Below are 16,889 nucleotides of genomic sequence, written 5' to 3'. Positions count from 1 at the left end.
GCAGATGGCTTTTGCAGTTTACTTGAATCATTACCAGCTAGAAGCAGCGGTCATTGGGACTTGGACGCTAGCTGCAAAGTGTAGAGATGTGACAATTTCAGTGCCATGTGGACTTTTCCTGGATGTGTTCCTGGACTCCTGAACTTTTCCTGGATGTATTTCCTGGGCTCTTGCTTCTTGTGACAGCTCTCAATGGGACTGAAGTGGGATTAGGTTGCATCTGCAGGGATATGGAATGGTGATGGTGCCAACATGGACTTGGTGAAATTACATTAACATATTAAGGACTTTTAAAACAGCAAAGACTCTGTTATAGATCCTGCTGTATTGGCTAAAATTTTGCTTATCTAAAAGGCTTTAATCCCTTTAATACTTCTTTGGATATCTGTTAGCATTGACTATACTAATTTTGTGTTTATTCTGTATTTTTTCAGTCTGCCTCCAAATTAGAATCTGGGAAACTAGGAAATCAGATGAGAGAAAATCTCAGCACACAAATTAAAAATAAGAAAGAAAAGGAGGATATGTGGTAGATTTCAAGTGGCAAAAGCCTTTGTAAATTCGAGGCTTAGCAAAAGGCTAAGTTCTCCTCCCCCTCCACCTGCATATTGGCTATGAAGCTGAGTATTTACACACATCCCTTCCAGGCGTCCCCAAACTACGCCCGCATGCAGCCCCCTGAGGCCATTTATCCGACCCCCCCCCCCCCCCGCACTTCTGGAAGGGCCACCTCTTTCATTGGTGGTCAGTGAGAGGAGCACTGTATGTGGCGGCCCTCCAAGGTTCTGAGGGACAGTGAACTGGCCCTCTGTGTAAAAAGTTTGGGGACCCCTGCTAGCCCCACTTCACTTGTTAGCTTAAGTTGCTGGAAGCAATTTACATGCCCTTCTTCTTACCCTTTGTTTGTTCAGATGCTGGTTGATTTCACTTATGCATGGTGGAGGGGATTCCTGTTTATGCCTTAAGAAAGTTTCTGTTTTTGCCTCAGATGTGTGACTTTGTATCAAAGACTTCCTTATTTGCATATGGCTATATAATAAAGCAAACTGGGGGCTATGGGTTCTCAGATATTGCCATCAGCATGGAAGAGGCCTCCAGATCCCATCCTCTTTTCTCAGTGAGTCTATTTTCTTAATTCCCAACTGTTCTCCCTCCAGACCCAGAATTACTAGCCACGCTGGTGTGCAGCACATTTTATCTGACTTTTGTGTGTGTGTGTGTGTGTGTGATAGAGACAGAGATGGAGAGAGGGATAGATAGGGACAGACAGGAAGGGAGAGAGATGAGAAGCATCAATTCTTTGTTGCAGCACCTTAGTTGTTCATTGATTGCTTTCTCATATGTGCCTTGACAGAAGGGGGTGACACCTCAGACCGAGTGACGCCTTGCTCAAGCCAGAGACCTTGAGCTCAAGCTGGTGAGCCTTGCTCAAACCAGATGAGTCCATGCTCAAGCTGGCGACCTCAAGGTCTACAACCTGGGTCCTCCTCATCCCAGTCCAGTGCTCTATCCACTGTGCCACCACCTGGTTGGTCTTACTCGACTTTTTATCCACTCTTTACAGTGAGTGGCACACAGCCAGGAACCCAGATATTTGTTCAAGCAACCAGTGAACAAACGCTCCCGTCAGGGGCTTGCGTGACCACAGTATCTGGCAGGGCTTGCCTTCTGCAGTCACCGCATGGCCGGAGGTTTCCAAGCCTTCCAGGGCCTTGCTCCGGGCTCTTCTTGTTCCAATCACAAGCAAGGCTTTAGAGGACAGGGGCCAATGGGTGCCATTCGTAGGCGGGGCCTGACAGCGCCGGCGGTATAATCGCGCTACCCGCGCGCGCGGGGCTTCATCTACACCGGTGCGGGCCATGGCTGCCTCTTTCCTCGTGTCCACGTTTGCCACCCGGCTTCTCCGGCCCACACAGCACCGCCGCTTCCGACATCGTCCCCTCCACTTTTCGGCAGTTCGGTGAGAGTCGGGAGTTGGGTCAGTGCCGAAAGCCGAAGGGAATGGAGCGCAGGGTGCCGCCTGCCCTCCAGAGGGACTCCAAGGGACTTGCTGAGCATCTCTGTCCCGGGCGGTGATGGCCACCGAAAGAAGTGTGGTGGAGCGACGTGGCAGCCGAGCGCGGCCGCAGCCAGCGACCTCGGTGCTCGCTCGGCGGGGTGTGCTGTTGCCCGGTGCCCGCCTTTCGCGGCGTCGCCCTTTCCCGGGGCCAGTACGCCGGCGGGACGGGTCCTCCGGAGCTGAGCTAAGGCATTGGCGGGTTCTGGGGTGCCCCGATTTACGAGAACATACAGGAGATACTGGCCAGAACCTGCCGGCTGCCCTTGGCGGTGACGCGAGATCCCTTCTTGGGAAAAGCGGAGATGTTGTGGCGAGCGCCGGGAAGGGTTCAGTTTGAGCAGCCTTCAGCGACGGTCCTTTCCTGGGACCCTAGCGGCGAAGGGGGTTGGTGCAGTCTGATGAAATCCCGGAGCCGCCTCGTTTCCTGGGTACCGCACTTCCCCCCTCCTGCGGGAGGTGCTGTGGCTCCCGCTGCTCTTCACGCCGCCCCTTTGACTACCAACAGGCTTTGCCGCCCACCCAGCGCTGGTCAGTGTCAGGCAGAGTCAGTTGAGGTGATAAAATACCCAGGGTGGTGGGGGGGAAGAGAAGGGAAGCTCTGTTTGCGTTTCCATAGGGAAGTAATAGGTTTTTCCTGTTGTTTTTTTTCCTGAACCTCAAACTCTTACTCTTAAACCTAGATTCAGGAGTGTGGGGGTGGGGGACTGTGATTTCTCGTCCTAAATCTGTGCGTTCTTCCTTCCCTCTTTAGAGCTTTTGCGTTGTCAGAGACCTAAGTCTTGTAACAGCAACCCTTTCGTACGTATGCTGGGCTCTGCGAATTCAGAGATGATAGAAACTGTTTATTCTGTAGTGGAGCTCACCTGTCAAGAGGTAGAACACACACGTGTGTAATTTCCTCTGGTGTAAAAATGTTATTAAAGACATTGCCAGGGTGCTGTAGAAGCACAGAACGCGGATTATTGCGCTCTTGAAAGAAGACTTGGGAGGGAACATTCAAGGCTTGTCTTGGTCTGACCCTGACCTACCTCTCCAGCTCCATCTCTCATTACTGTGTTTTCCTCCCTTCCTAAGTTCTGGCCACATGGGCCTGTGGCTTTTATGATTGAATAGAGATTTATAAAGATCTTCTAATTAAATGATTTTCATCCTTTTTTCATTTCATGGCACACAAACTACTGAAATTCTGCGGCACACAATCTGACTGAAAAAACAGGTATAATATTGATTAATTCACCCTGGATGGCTATTGTTGTTGGATGTTGTCATTTTTTTTTTATTTGACAATCTAAGGGAAAAGGGGCCATTACAAATGACTACATAGTCAGGTATTGCATGTTATAAAAATTCTTGCGGCACGCCAATGTGCTGTAGCACTCCTGTTGAAAATCACCACTCTAATTCATTACCTAAAACTGGACCGGTTTGCTTGCTCTCCAGTAACAAATGCCCTCCTTTCACTTGCCTTTCTGAATGAATGGGTAGACTTACACTTTTCTGAAGACAATACTCCATTTGGTGTTCATGGTTTCTCTATTGCTTTGCTTACTGCTGGCTGGTAAAACCTTTTTTTTTTTAAATGAGTCTACATGTATTCATTTTGGGAGGTTTGGTGAAGGTTTCACGAACATAAATTCATGGTTAGAGAGAGAATACTGTAATCCAAGAGAGAGTGAGGTACAGTTATAGGGAAAAATGGATTTTGGAGCCAGAGGTTTGTGTTTGTATCTTGTTTCTGTTGTTCTGAGTTTCCCCTTCTGCATAATAGGGTCATTATAATACCCTGAAGGTAACTGGGAGTAATGTATATAAAACTCTTAGCAAAATATCTAGTATTTAATAGATGTTAGTTCCTTCCCACTTTGTGTCTTGCTTCACTCATTTCTGGTTCCATTTATTAGTGGATAATAAAAATTCTTTCTAAAATAACCTGACCATGAATACACCTGATGTTGATTTTTTTTTTTTTTTTTTTTTTTTTGTATTTTTCTGAAGCTGGAAACGGGGAGAGACAGTCAGACAGACTCCCGCATGCGCCCGACCGGGATCCACACGCCACCAGGGGGTGATGCTCTGCCCTTCCGGGGCGGCAGAGGCCAAGGAGCCATCCCCAGTGCCCGGGCCATCTTTGCTCCAATGGAGCCTTGGCTGCGGGAGGGGAAGAGAGAGACAGAGAGGAAGGAGGGGGGGGGGGGGTGGAGAAGCAAATGGGCACTTCTCCTATGTGCCCTGGCCGGGAATCGAACCCGGGTCCCCCACACGCCAGGCCGATGCTGTACCGCTGAGCCAACCAGCCAGGGCCTGATGTTGATTTTTTATGATGAAAATTACAGACCCTGGCTGGCTTGCTCAGTGGATAGAGCCTCGGCTGGGTGTGGACGTCCTCGGTTTGATACCTGGTCAGGGCACACATGAGAAACAACTACCTGCTTCTCTACCCCTCTCACAGCCAGTGGCTTGATTGGTTTTGGCATTGGCCCAGGGTGCTGAGGATAGCTTGGTTAATTTGAGCATTGGCCCCAGCTGGGGGTGGGGTTGGGGGTGCTAGGTAGATTCAAGTCAGGGCTCATGGGAAAGTCTGTCTCTCTACCTCCCCTCCTCTCACCTAAAAAGAAAATAAAAGAAAATTACAATACTGTAAACTACTGAATTAGGAGGAAAGTGAAGATGCTACTGACTTGGATTTTAGTTTTGAATTTTATTTGAATAATCCTCATGACTTTTTCTAGTTCATAATTTTCATGGAAATTTTTCTAAACACATCTGTGAAAGCACTTATTTGTGAAATAAGTATTAGCTAATACAGTTAATACATTTTGGATTTCCTTGAACTGAGCTGACTATATTTTTGTTTATTTGAGGATAGTAGTTACTTTATCTGGCCTTTGGCCAGAAAAGATGATGGGAAGTTATATAATGACTCACTTGCAAGACTGTGTTTCACATTTTGCAGAGTCTTGTTATGCAGAGGAGGGCTAAAACAGTTACATATGAGGAATATTCAGGAACAGTGCTTTGTGGCTTTTTTTTGTTTTGTTTTGTTTTTTTGTTTTTTTTTTTTCATCTTTAGAGAGGAGAGAGAAACAGAGAGAGAGAAGGGGGAGGAGCTGGAAGCATTAACTCCCATATGTGCCTTGACCAGGCAAGCCCAGGGTTTCGAACTGGCGACCTCAGCATTTCCAGGTCGACGCTTTATCCACTGCGCCACCACAGGTCAGGCCGCTTTGTGGCTTTTTTGTGTGTGTACTTGTTACACTTTGACAGGTTTTCTTTTTTATTAAATAAATTGACATAACGTACAGAAGCTTCTTCCTTTGGGACTTGGCACACCAGGTTCTCCCAGAACCCTGTGTCCTTAACTTTAGTGTATCTATCATTCTTAGTCCAAATGTGCTATTACCATTTTCTTTGTTTGTTGCTTTCAAAAGGTAGTTTTTCATGAAGTCTTCACTGAAATTTATATTTGTATCCTTATGAGTATATAAATAAAGATATCTATTTCATATTAAGGATACATACGTATGTATGTGTGACTATAAATCTAACCAACAGAAGAGAGTAAGAAATTAATTTTTATTGCATATATATGCTGGATGATTATATAAATTATTTTATTGAATATTTCCATTCACTATAAATGAGTACCCTAATGCCTCTGTAAATAGTCTTTCACTCTATAGTGTCTTAAGCTTGCAAATGCATTTCTGGCCTTCCTGGTGGGTGGCTGTTCCTGGTACTAATATAGATCAGAATGTACCTAGGGGTATTTGTATCAGTAAAACCTTTTTATTTTTATTTATTTATTTATTTATTTATTTATTTATTTAGAGAGGAGAGAGAGAGGGAGAGAGACAGAGAGAAGGGGGGAGGAGCTAGAAGCATCAACTCCCATATGTGTTTTACCAGGCAAGCCCAGGGTTTCGAACCGGCGACCTCAGCATTTCCAGGTCGATGCTTTATCCACTGCGCCACCACAGGTCAGGCCAGTAAAGCCTTTTTAATGAAGTCCCCTTCAACTTTAATTCTGAAATGAATTTGTAAATATTAATGTTTTTAATTCCTTGATGTTCCATAAGTATATATATATTAAATGTTATTATTTTGTGCTATGCTAGTACTATTCTATAAACTCTGGGTAAAAATATTTGGTTTGCTATAAAATTATGTCTTCTTAATAACTTTATAAGATGCTAATACAGAATAATATAAGGTTTAAATATATAACTACTGCATTGTATCTAAGACATTGAGATTTAAAATAGTTATTTAATCATAATGAAAAAAAAAAGCAGGCACTGAAGTCTTAAGACTGTTACAACTTTAAAATTCTATTTTAATTAGCAGGACTTGAGAATTGTGGTAATCATATCTGACCATACAAGGTATCCAGTGCCTTGATGTTATCCTTGGGAATAAATATGTGCCATAAGGAGAAACACACTTTTAATTTTTCAAACAATTGTGTTTCGTTGGTCTTGAGGTTGGAGCATTCCTAAAGACATCCGAGGACACAAATCTAAAGGGAAAGACTTGTTTTCAGTAGTGTCCTTTTGCTTATAGAACAGATGCATTACTTTAAGCAATGGGAACTTTATTGTAAGGATTTGTGTGGAAATATGAAAACCAGGAATCTCCCATATTGGAATCCAGGAAGAGCTGTCTAACCAGTTCTTGTTGGGAAGAGAGAGCCTTTCAAAGATCTGAACATGGTTTTGGTAACTAGGGTTTCCTCCAGATCCTAAGTTTCCTTATTGCCTCACTCCCAACAGCAGTTTTCCCTCAAATGTGACTGCCATTCTCTCTGTCATAGGACTGGGTGCTAACAACAGGGGCAAAACTCAAACTACAAATGGTATGTTAGCATTTAGGAAAAACTAACTTCATAGTAGAGATGGGTCAAGTAAAACAATGCAAATTAAAACAATGATTTTGGGTGGGGTGGCCTATCAATCTGTGAATGATCAGGAGGCAGGATGCTCTTGCATTAAAAGCCTGGACTCTGGGTTCAGACAGAGCTGGATATGAGACCCAGCTTCGCCAAGTATTAGCTGTCAGTTCTTTAACTCTGGAAGCTTCAGATTAATGATAGTAACTGTTTCAGTCAACTTTGTCCTCCTAAACATGTAGCTGGATACAGATTTACCTCTTTGAACTTGTTCAGATTTCATTTGTTCCTCAGATTAGGGAAACATGTATTTTAATCTAAACTTGTAAGTTTTGGGTGTTTTTTCCCCCGAGTTATTGAGAAATAATTAACACACATCACTGTATAAGTTGAAGGTGCACAGCATGGTGGTTTGATTTACCTATTTGTGAAATGATTCCCACAGTGGGTTTAGTTAACATCCATGGTGTCATATAGATACGGTAGAGAGAAAAATTATCCCTGTGATGAGAACTCTCCAGATCTACTCTATAACAACTTTCCGGTATACTACACAGCAGTGTTAGCTGTAGCCATTGTGTTGTGCATTCCATTCCTGCTACTTAATGTATCTTATAACTGGAAATTTGTACCTTTTGACCACTTTCCTTCAATACCCTTCTCCCACTTCTGGAAATTTTGGATATTTTATAACACTGTTTTGTAGTCTAATCTTTACTTTTTACAAAAAGTCAAGCTAGTATTTGGTTTTGTGATTCTGTTGCCTTGTGCAGAAATGAAGCTGTTGTCATTTCTGGAAGGAAGCTTGCCCAGCAGATCAAGGAGGAAGTGCGGCAGGAGGTAGAAGAATGGGTGGCTTCTGGCAACAAACGGCCGTACCTGAGCGTGGTTCTGGTTGGCGAGAATCCTGCAAGTCACTCCTATGTCCTCAACAAAACCAGGGCCGCTGCAGATGTGGGTATGTGTCACTCTCAGATTCCAGCTGCTTTTCAGTTTAGGTTTATTTGAGGCAAACTCCACTGTAGTTTATTATTCTTTTTTTCTGATTAGAAACATAAGCAGAGGAGGCTAATATGAATGGACTATAGCCAAGTCTTTGTCAGAAAGAAATCAGGGTATATCTATTGGGGAAGCTTATAGACTAGGACAGTAGGAATATGGTTTATTTTATCTTTACCTTGTTTCTTAGTGTTAATATTGGACAGATGTCCTTGAACACCGTTTACTTCTGCTTTCATTGAGTGATGATGAGTGTATCTGAGGTGTTTGAACTCATGTAGTTCAAGGCAACAGTGTTTTGGGAGGAAGACTGAGGAGACTCAGTGATGTAACCTAGAATACAGCATAAAGTTGAAGAAAATGAATGACTCTTACTTCTGGGAAGTAGTTTTTTATTTCTTCACCATTGGGTCCAAAGCCAATTAAATCGTGCAGTTAGATGTGGTTGGAGTTTTGAATGCAGAAGGTGCAGGTCTGGGTGATGTTAGATTTGTGTTCTGAGTCTTGCTATACCACAGACTTTGTATGGGGCTGTGCACAGTGGGTGGGCTCACCTGTGGGCCAGCAGTCTGAGCGGGTGCCTTGAAGGGCTGTGAAAGTGCTGGTGAGGTTAGGCAGTATTCCTGGACTGAGCCCTTGCTATACTCTACTTTTTTTTCAATTGGCATACTTTATTCTTTATTACTGAAGATTGAGGTATCCTGTTCTTCTCCTGGAAAAGGAAAGCCCCTGGAAAATATCAAGCCATTCTTTCTTAGGCACTGGGAGGTGCCGTGCTGCAGTGGGAAAGAGGAACTTTGGAAGGGGAAGATTGGCTTTGTCACTAGCTGGCTTCTTTCAATTTTGCTGTGTCTTAGCCTCCTGTCTGTAAAATGAGATTAATGAGGATTACATAGAATAACATATAGAAAACATCAAGCTAGCATTCTCTAGTGTACATATGTGTGAAGTTACTGTTTTAGGCTTCCTTTGAGCTAATTCAGACTTTTTAATTACCAGGCTGGACGTGGTAATACAAAACTTTAATGGTAGAAGACTGGCAGGCAACATACATAGCATTGCTCATTAAATGCCTTGGTATTTTTTAACTTTGAAATTTTCTTATAGGAATCAACAGTGAGACACTTGTGAAACCAGCTTCAATTTCAGAGGAAGAACTGTTAAATTTAATCAATAAACTAAATAATGATAATAATGTAGATGGCCTCCTTGTTCAGCTGCCTCTTCCAGGTGAGTTTTGGACTCCACCATTTAAATGATTTCTGAGGAGTGGAGAGGCTTGGTTACTTTATATAGCTGGCCTTATGTGAGTTAGACGTAGAGGGGAGGTCAACTCAAGAGAGTGAATATTTTGTTAGATATGGGACAGACCTGTTTGCCACACTAAAATATGGGATGTTGATTATTTTTAGCTGGTCATTTTCAATAAAGAAAAGACTCAAGAAACACCTTTGACCTTTTCTCTAATTGCTTAAAAGAATTTAGACAGAGGCCTGCTCCAGGGAGGGAGATAGCATCACAGATTACTATAGTTTTTTGGGTTTTTTTTTTCTTTTTCTTCTTTTCCAAGTGAGAGGAGGAGAGATAGAGAGACAGACTTCTGCCTGTGACCCAACTGGGATCCACCTAGCAACCCCTGTGTGGGGCCGATGATCTGCTTATCTGGGGCCATGCTTGCAACTGAGCTGATTTTTAGCGCCTGAGATGGAGGCTCCATGGAGCCATCCTCAGCACCCAGGGCCGATGTACTCAAACCAATTAAGCCATGGCTGTGGGATAGGAAGGGGGGAGGGGTGGAAAAGCAGAAGATCACTTTTCCTGTGTTCTTTGACCAGAAATTAAACCCAGGACATCTACATGCCAGCTGATGCTCTACCACTGAGCCAGCTCGCCAGGGCCAGATCACTATAGTTTAATATGAACTATGTGTGATAGGAATCTAGCAAGGCCCTTATGATCAAAGTCTTCTCTGTGTCCTACTGTTAATGTTAAAGGTGACCCAGCAAACATTTCTTTTTTTTTTTGTATTTTTCTGAAGCTGGAAACGGGGAGAGACAGTCAGACAGACTCCCGCATGCGCCCGACCGGGATCCACCCGGCATGCCCACCAGGGGGCGACGCTCTGCCCACCATGGGGTGATGCTCTGCCCCTCGGGGGCGTCGCTCTGTTGCGACCAGAGCCACTCTAGCGCCTGGGGCAGAGGCCAAGGAGCCATCCCCAGTGCCCGGGCCATCTTTGCTCCAATGGAGCCTCAGCTGTGGGAGGGGAAGAGAGAGACAGAGAGGAAGGAGAGGGGGAGGGGTGGGGAAGCAGATGGGCGCTTCTCCTGTGTGCCCTGGCCGGGAATCGAACCCGGGACTTCTGCACGCCAGGCCGATGCTCTACCACTGAACCAACCGGCCAGGGCCAACATTTCTTTACCAAACATTAACTTTTCCATTTATCTCTATGGGAACTACCTTCCTTCCCTTTGCTGTCCCCAACCACAAGCCCGCTTCTCCTGAGCTTGAGATGGTGTAGGAGCTTTAACTGCCCAGTCTGTCCTGGGTCTCATGTTCTTATGGAGCCCCTGTTGGACATTTTCTCATGTTAATTTGATTATTAGTCCAGCCAGAAGAATTTAGAAAGGTAGGAGAAAAAGTAATTTTCCTCCCCCACGTCAGAATACCAATTACTCCTTGATTTGGTATTGAGCTCTTGATTCAAAGAGCAGTACAGGGAAGCAGTTGTACAAGGGGATATTGGCTTTGACTGGTGTGTTCATTCTGTGCTGATGGAAGAAGTAAAGCATGGAGGCAAGTAGAGGCTGGTTGTAGAGAGAACGGGTTTGTGCAACAAACCAGATAAGATGGAATCAAGCAGTACTAACTGTGCAACAGTGACCAAAGGCCACTGCTCTGGTTTCTTTTTCAGAGCACATTGATGAGAGAAAGATCTGCAATGCTGTTTCTCCAGACAAGGATGTTGACGGCTTCCACGTAATTAATGTGGGGCGAATGTGTTTGGACCAGTATTCCATGTTACCAGCTACCCCATGGGGCGTGTGGGAAATAATTAAGCGAACTGGTAGGTATATTCCACAGTTGCATGTGTGTTAGTATTATAAAAGTAGTACTTGCAAGTGGTAAAAGAGTGAAAATTCCCACCCTTGACCTCTAGTCCTACTCCCTAGAACCTTTCTCTTTCAGCAGTTGCCTACAACTGGTTTTGCTGTTTAATCCAGAAGCCTCAGTGAAGGAAACTTTAGTAGTGGTGATAGTGCACATTCATGCAACATTTTGTAGCTTAAAGAATGTTTTCTTTAGCCTCTGCTATGTGTAACGTGATAGAGCCAAGTGACTGAAGATTCGCTAAGCTCAGCGACTTCCTTCATTGTCACAATTTAGATTCACACCCTAGGCCATCTGCCTTCCTCTTTCCTTGGTGCCCTAGATGGTCTGAAAGTGCTTTTAATGCAAATAAATACTGGACATATATAGCTGGATATATATATATATATATGTTTTTTTTTAATAGGCATCCCGACCCTAGGGAAGAATGTGGTTGTAGCTGGAAGGTCGAAAAATGTTGGAATGCCCATTGCAATGTTACTACACACAGACGGGGCACATGAACGTCCTGGAGGTAAGTAAGTTGCTTTCAGAGGAGTGTCCTCTTCTCCCCCATGGGACAACCTTCAGAAGCTTTCCTGTGGATATTTGGAAGTGTTAACTTTGTTAAACTTCCAGGAAACATTGTACAATATTGGTTGTAAGTGTGTTAACAGACATTTGGGGTACAGTCTTTGTAGAGGCTGTATTCAGTGTCAGCTGAGAGTTTATATTCATTTATTAAGGAACTGGTTCAGAAATGGATATGCCTCAGAGATAAATTTGAGTTTTGACTATAAGCATGGTTGTAGGCAATTAGAAATTTTTAGTTATAACTTTGATAGTTGGAGCTAAGAAGCAATTCTAATTCAAAATTAGTATCCTGTTCAAAGTTAGTATGTCATTTGGTAAGAAAAAAAAATCTTAGACCATTGCAAAGGATTGAATTAATAGGATTGGAATGTGTCATTATGTCAAATTCTGTTATCATATGTGATTATCAAATGACCCTACATGATTATATCAGAAATAAGGGCAAAACTAATATTTCCAGATATCTTTTAGCACACTTTAAAAAATACCTTTGAGTAATAGTGATATTTTGTTTAGAAAAGGTAAAATTCTTAAAAAACTGTTAAATAGGATAAGAAATAAATCTGGTTATACATGACTCCAAAGAGGAGAGATAGGACTAACATGTAAAAATTACAAGAAATTAAGCCTGACCAGGCGGTGGCACAGTGGATAGAGCGTTGGACTGGGATGCGGAAGGACCCAGGTTCGAGACTTCGACGTCGCCAGCTTGAGTGCAGACTCATCTGGTTTGAGCAAAGCTCACCAGCTTGGACCCAAGGTCGCTGGCTCAAGCAAGGGGTTACTCAGTCTGCTGAAGGCCCACAGTCAAGGCACATATGAGAAAGCAATCAATGAACAACTAAGGTGTTGCAATGCACAATGAAAAACTAATGATTGATGCTTCTCATCTCTCTCCATTCCTGTCTGTCTGTCCCTGTCTATCCCTCTCTCTGACTCACTCTCTGTCTCTGTAAAAATAAATAAACAAATAAATAAATAAATAAATAAAAATACAAGAAGTCGAGTATTAATTAAAAGAAAGAAAGAAAGAAAGGAAGGAAAGGAAAGAAAGAAAAGAAAGAAAAGAAAGAAAAGACAATTGGCTGTCCAGAAAATATGGTGCACTAATGAAGCCAGTTATTTTCTTCAGAGATGTTGAATTTCTACAATGGTTTGCCTAGTTGACACCTAGTCCAATCCCAGCTTTGATTCAGAGATCAAGACATTTAATTTTTAACTCATAGGTGATGCCACTGTTACAATATCTCATCGGTACACTCCCAAAGAGCAGCTGAAGAAACACACAATTCTTGCAGACATTGTGATCTCTGCTGCAGGTAAGAATAGCGGGGGTGGGGGGGTGGGGGGTGGAAGAACCTCAGAAGATGGACCTCTTACCTTAGGTTTTGCTTGCCTCACTGCCATTCCATTCATCAGTACTCTAGGATGACACTATGAGCTGCCTACAAAGATGAGCAAAAGCTGTGGTTGGAATAATGGTTTCTTTCATTTCATTATAGACTTGATGGATGAATGTTATTTCTATACCCTCAAAAAATTGCTGTTTATGAAGTTTGCTTGGTTAATAGTGTGTGTTCCTCCGGGTCTCTTGAAATCGAGATTAGATAAGAATCTTAACAGGTGGGATCTTTTTTTTCAGAACTAAAGTGATCATTTCTGTCTCCATTTCCAGGCATTCCAAATTTGATCACAGCAGATATGATCAAGGAAGGAGCAGCTATCATTGATGTGGGAATAAATAGAATTCAGGATCCTGTCACTGCCAAACTCAAGTTGGTTGGAGATGTGGATTTTGAAGGTAAACAGTATAATTAAAAAAAAATACAGAATCAGCATGACCTGTGGTGGCGCAGTGGATAAAGCATGGACCTGAAATGCTGAGGTCTCTGGTTCAAAATCCTGGGCTTGCCTGGTCAAGGCACATATGGGAGTTGATGCTTTCTGCTCCTCCTTCCTTCTCTCTTTTACTTACCGCTAAAACAAATAAATAAAATCTTAAAAAATATATATCTATATAATCAATAAATACTATATTTAATGGACATTTAGGATTGACCATTTACTTTTTCTTTAACTTTTAAACTTGTGTTACCCTGATAATACCATTCAAAGTATTTTCCACATTAAGAGCAACCTTTTTAAAAATTACAGACATTCTAGAATTATTTTAGGTGTTTATATCATATAATTATGGAGATCAGGTATAAATTATACAGGGAATTGTTTTTCCTTAGGACTATTTATAAAACAACTTCAAGATTTTTAAAAAGTCTGTCCTTTTTTTTTTTTTAAGTGAGAGGAGGGGAGATAGACTCCCACATATGCCCTAACCAGGATTCACCCAGCAATACTTGTCTGGGGCCGAGGCTTGAGTCAACCAAGCTATCCTCAGAGCCTAAGGCTGACACTTGGACCAACCAAGCTATCTTCAGCACCCTGGACTGACACTCGAACCAGTTGGCTGTGGGAGAGAAACAGCTAGAGAAGGAGGAAAGGAGAAGAGAAGCAGATAGTTGCTTCTCATGTGTGCCCTGACTGGGGATCGAACCTTGGACATTCACATACAGGCTGATACTATCCATTGAGCCAACTGGCCAGGCCCAAGTCTGAAAATTTAATGAACTATTGAGTCTCCTAAAAAGTGTTAGAAATGTTTCATTTTCACATTAAGAGGAGATACCCCAGACTGGATTGTTAGAACAGTCCAGGAAAAAGCCATGTTCTTGAAAATTTGGACTTTGTTAGTAGGTAGCTATCTCCTTTCAGTTCTTTAGGTATTATGTTTATCTGAATTTTATGTTGATAATCCCATTTCTAGCTTTGTCTTTTTTTTTTTTTTTTTCTGAAGCTGGAAACAGGGAGAGACAGTCAGACAGACTCCCGCATGCGCCCGACCGGGATCCACCCGGCACGCCCACCAGGGGCGAAGCTCTGCCCACCAGGGGGCGATGCTCTGCCCATCCTGGGTGTCGCCATGTTGCGACCAGAGCCACTCCAGCGCCTGAGGCAGAGGCCACAGAGCCATCCCCAGCGCCCGGGCCATCTTTGCTCCAATGGAGCCTTGGCTGTGGGAGGGGAAGAGAGAGACAGAGAGGAAAGTGCGGCGGAGGGGTGGAGAGGCAAATGGGCGCCTCTCCTGTGTGCCCTGGCCGGGAATCAAACCCGGGTCCTCCGCACGCTAGGCCGATGCTCTACCGCTGAGCCAACCGGCCAGGGCTTTCTTTATTTCCTTAGCTTTGTCTTTCTATTAAAGCAGTCATACCTAAGCCAGATACCTAAGTATTTTTTCTTTAAGATTGGATTAAAAAAATCTTGCTTCTTACTTTCCAGGAAATTATTTTATTTAGTACTTTGAGCAAAAAAATATAAATAAATATATAAATAAAATTAAGAAAATGTTTAAGCAGGTATTAATTGAGGTAATGCTTGTTATTATAGGTACACCTCCAATACAGTTACCTACTGAGTGGTTTCTTTTTAAGTTGATTTAATATGGATGAAAGTGTGGCTGGTAGGTTACAGATTATTGAGATGTATAGTCATTGAGAAACTCTGCTTATTATGTGCATGTTATTTTATTAGTATGTTCAAAAACCTTTACTCTTAGTAATTAGATGTGATTTTTTTTATGAGTTTGAGGCTTCTGAAGATGCATAATTACTGCCTTTTGTTTGAATGTTTCTTCCATGATATGTTAAAATACATACATTTTCTATTATCATAATTAAAGCAGTCTGTCTGTCTTGTGTCTATATAGGTGTCCGGAAGAAAGCCAGTTACATCACTCCAGTCCCTGGGGGTGTTGGTCCCATGACAGTGGCAATGCTCATGAAGAATACCATTATTGCTGCAAAAAAGGTGCTGAGGCTTGAGGAGCGAGAAGTCCTGAAGTCTAAAGAGCTTGGAGTGGCAACTAATTAATATGTCTATCATAAATAGTACTCCAGGCCAGTTCAAGAGGCAAAACAGGCCAATAGAAATGCAATATTTTTATTTATTCTACTGAATTGGTTATAAACAATGCTTTGTATTTATTGAGAGCTTAGATGGTGGGTTTTAGGGCACATAGCTCTGCAGTATCTCACCAGGGAGCACCCCATTATCATGCTGGGTCATGTGACCTGGCCATAAGTGAAGCCATAAACCTAGTGATTACCATGGGGACATTGTCACATTGAGAATGGCTGCTTAACTTTGTCAGGCCACTTCAGCTACAATTTACCTTTTCTAGGGTTGCATTTCCCAAGTGCTACTCCAATAAAAGTTGCTACTCACTTTAGGTTCCAAACCTTTTGAGTTCAACTGGTCAAACCAAAGGAAAAATGTTGCTAGAGAAAATTAGGGTAAAGGTTAAAATGAAGAAGTACTAGTAATTGAGTAGAAAATTTTACCCTAATTTTATACCTACTGACTGATAACCAGAAGAAAAGCTGCATGTTAATAGCATCCTGTCATTTTATATCTTAGTCATTGGGGAAATGTCTGCGGTTGTTCCTTGTGCTGTTCACCCTGTTTTATGTGTGTTACTGTTCATGAGGTCTCCCCATTTTAGTTTTCTGGGATAAAAAGGCTTATTTTATAAATAATTCATGTGTATTGTCATATTTTGTCTTTCCTATATCCTTAAACTTCATTGTTAAATTTTTGTACTATTTTTGAAAATGAAACTTGGGCTTGATAATTGTTAGGGCAGCTTGTTTAAGTATGCCACTTACTTTTCCACCAAAGAATTGTCAGCAGCTGCCTGCTTCTTTCTGATGTACCTACTGGCTTTCCCCAGTAGGTTTTTGAGAGCTGTATTAATATTTAATTTAATCAGACTTTCTGATTAAGGATTTTTTAAAATAAAACATTTCTGACTGGTATGAAATGAGTTTATGAAATACTGTATTTTCTCTGCTATTGTATTGTCTTAGTTATGATCTCACCATAGTTTCTCTCATTGGATGTAATTGATCTAACTATTTCTGTATTTGGTAACACCCACTCTTGTGCCTTAAACAAATTATTTTAAAGAGCTGTGGAGAAACCAGCCTAGTCCATTTAGTCTTAAATCCCAACAGGCTGTGCAAAGCCAGGAGTTTAACTTGTAAGATTCGTTTACATGGTTAGTCAGGTTCCAAGTGTTTTCTAAACCATACATTCAGTTATTCAGTTTACATGTTCAGTTTACAAGGGACTTGACATGCTTCCCAAATTTGTTGTGTGTGTGTATGTGTGTAAATTTTTTTTAAATTGGCGTGTTTGATTTGACAGATT

The 16,889-nt window shown here is 42.3% G+C and overlaps 1 protein-coding gene across 1 annotated transcript; it reads left to right on the top strand.

Moving 5' to 3' along the window:
• Window positions 1-1,813: 1,813 nt before the first annotated feature.
• MTHFD2 (methylenetetrahydrofolate dehydrogenase (NADP+ dependent) 2, methenyltetrahydrofolate cyclohydrolase) lies at window positions 1,814-16,488 on the top strand. Its single transcript, XM_066372367.1, has 8 exons — window positions 1,814-1,960; window positions 7,718-7,902; window positions 9,051-9,173; window positions 10,858-11,010; window positions 11,461-11,568; window positions 12,854-12,946; window positions 13,303-13,428; window positions 15,388-16,488. The coding sequence occupies exons 1-8, from the start codon at window positions 1,860-1,862 to the stop codon at window positions 15,549-15,551; spliced, it is 1,053 nt and encodes a 350-aa protein (XP_066228464.1). The 5' UTR covers window positions 1,814-1,859; the 3' UTR covers window positions 15,552-16,488.
• Window positions 16,489-16,889: the final 401 nt, after the last annotated feature.

The sequence above is a fragment of the Saccopteryx leptura genome, chromosome 3 (assembly GCF_036850995.1).
Source record: "Saccopteryx leptura isolate mSacLep1 chromosome 3, mSacLep1_pri_phased_curated, whole genome shotgun sequence".
Lineage (NCBI taxonomy): Eukaryota > Metazoa > Chordata > Mammalia > Chiroptera > Emballonuridae > Saccopteryx > Saccopteryx leptura.
This window is presented reverse-complemented; position numbering and strand designations above follow the sequence as displayed.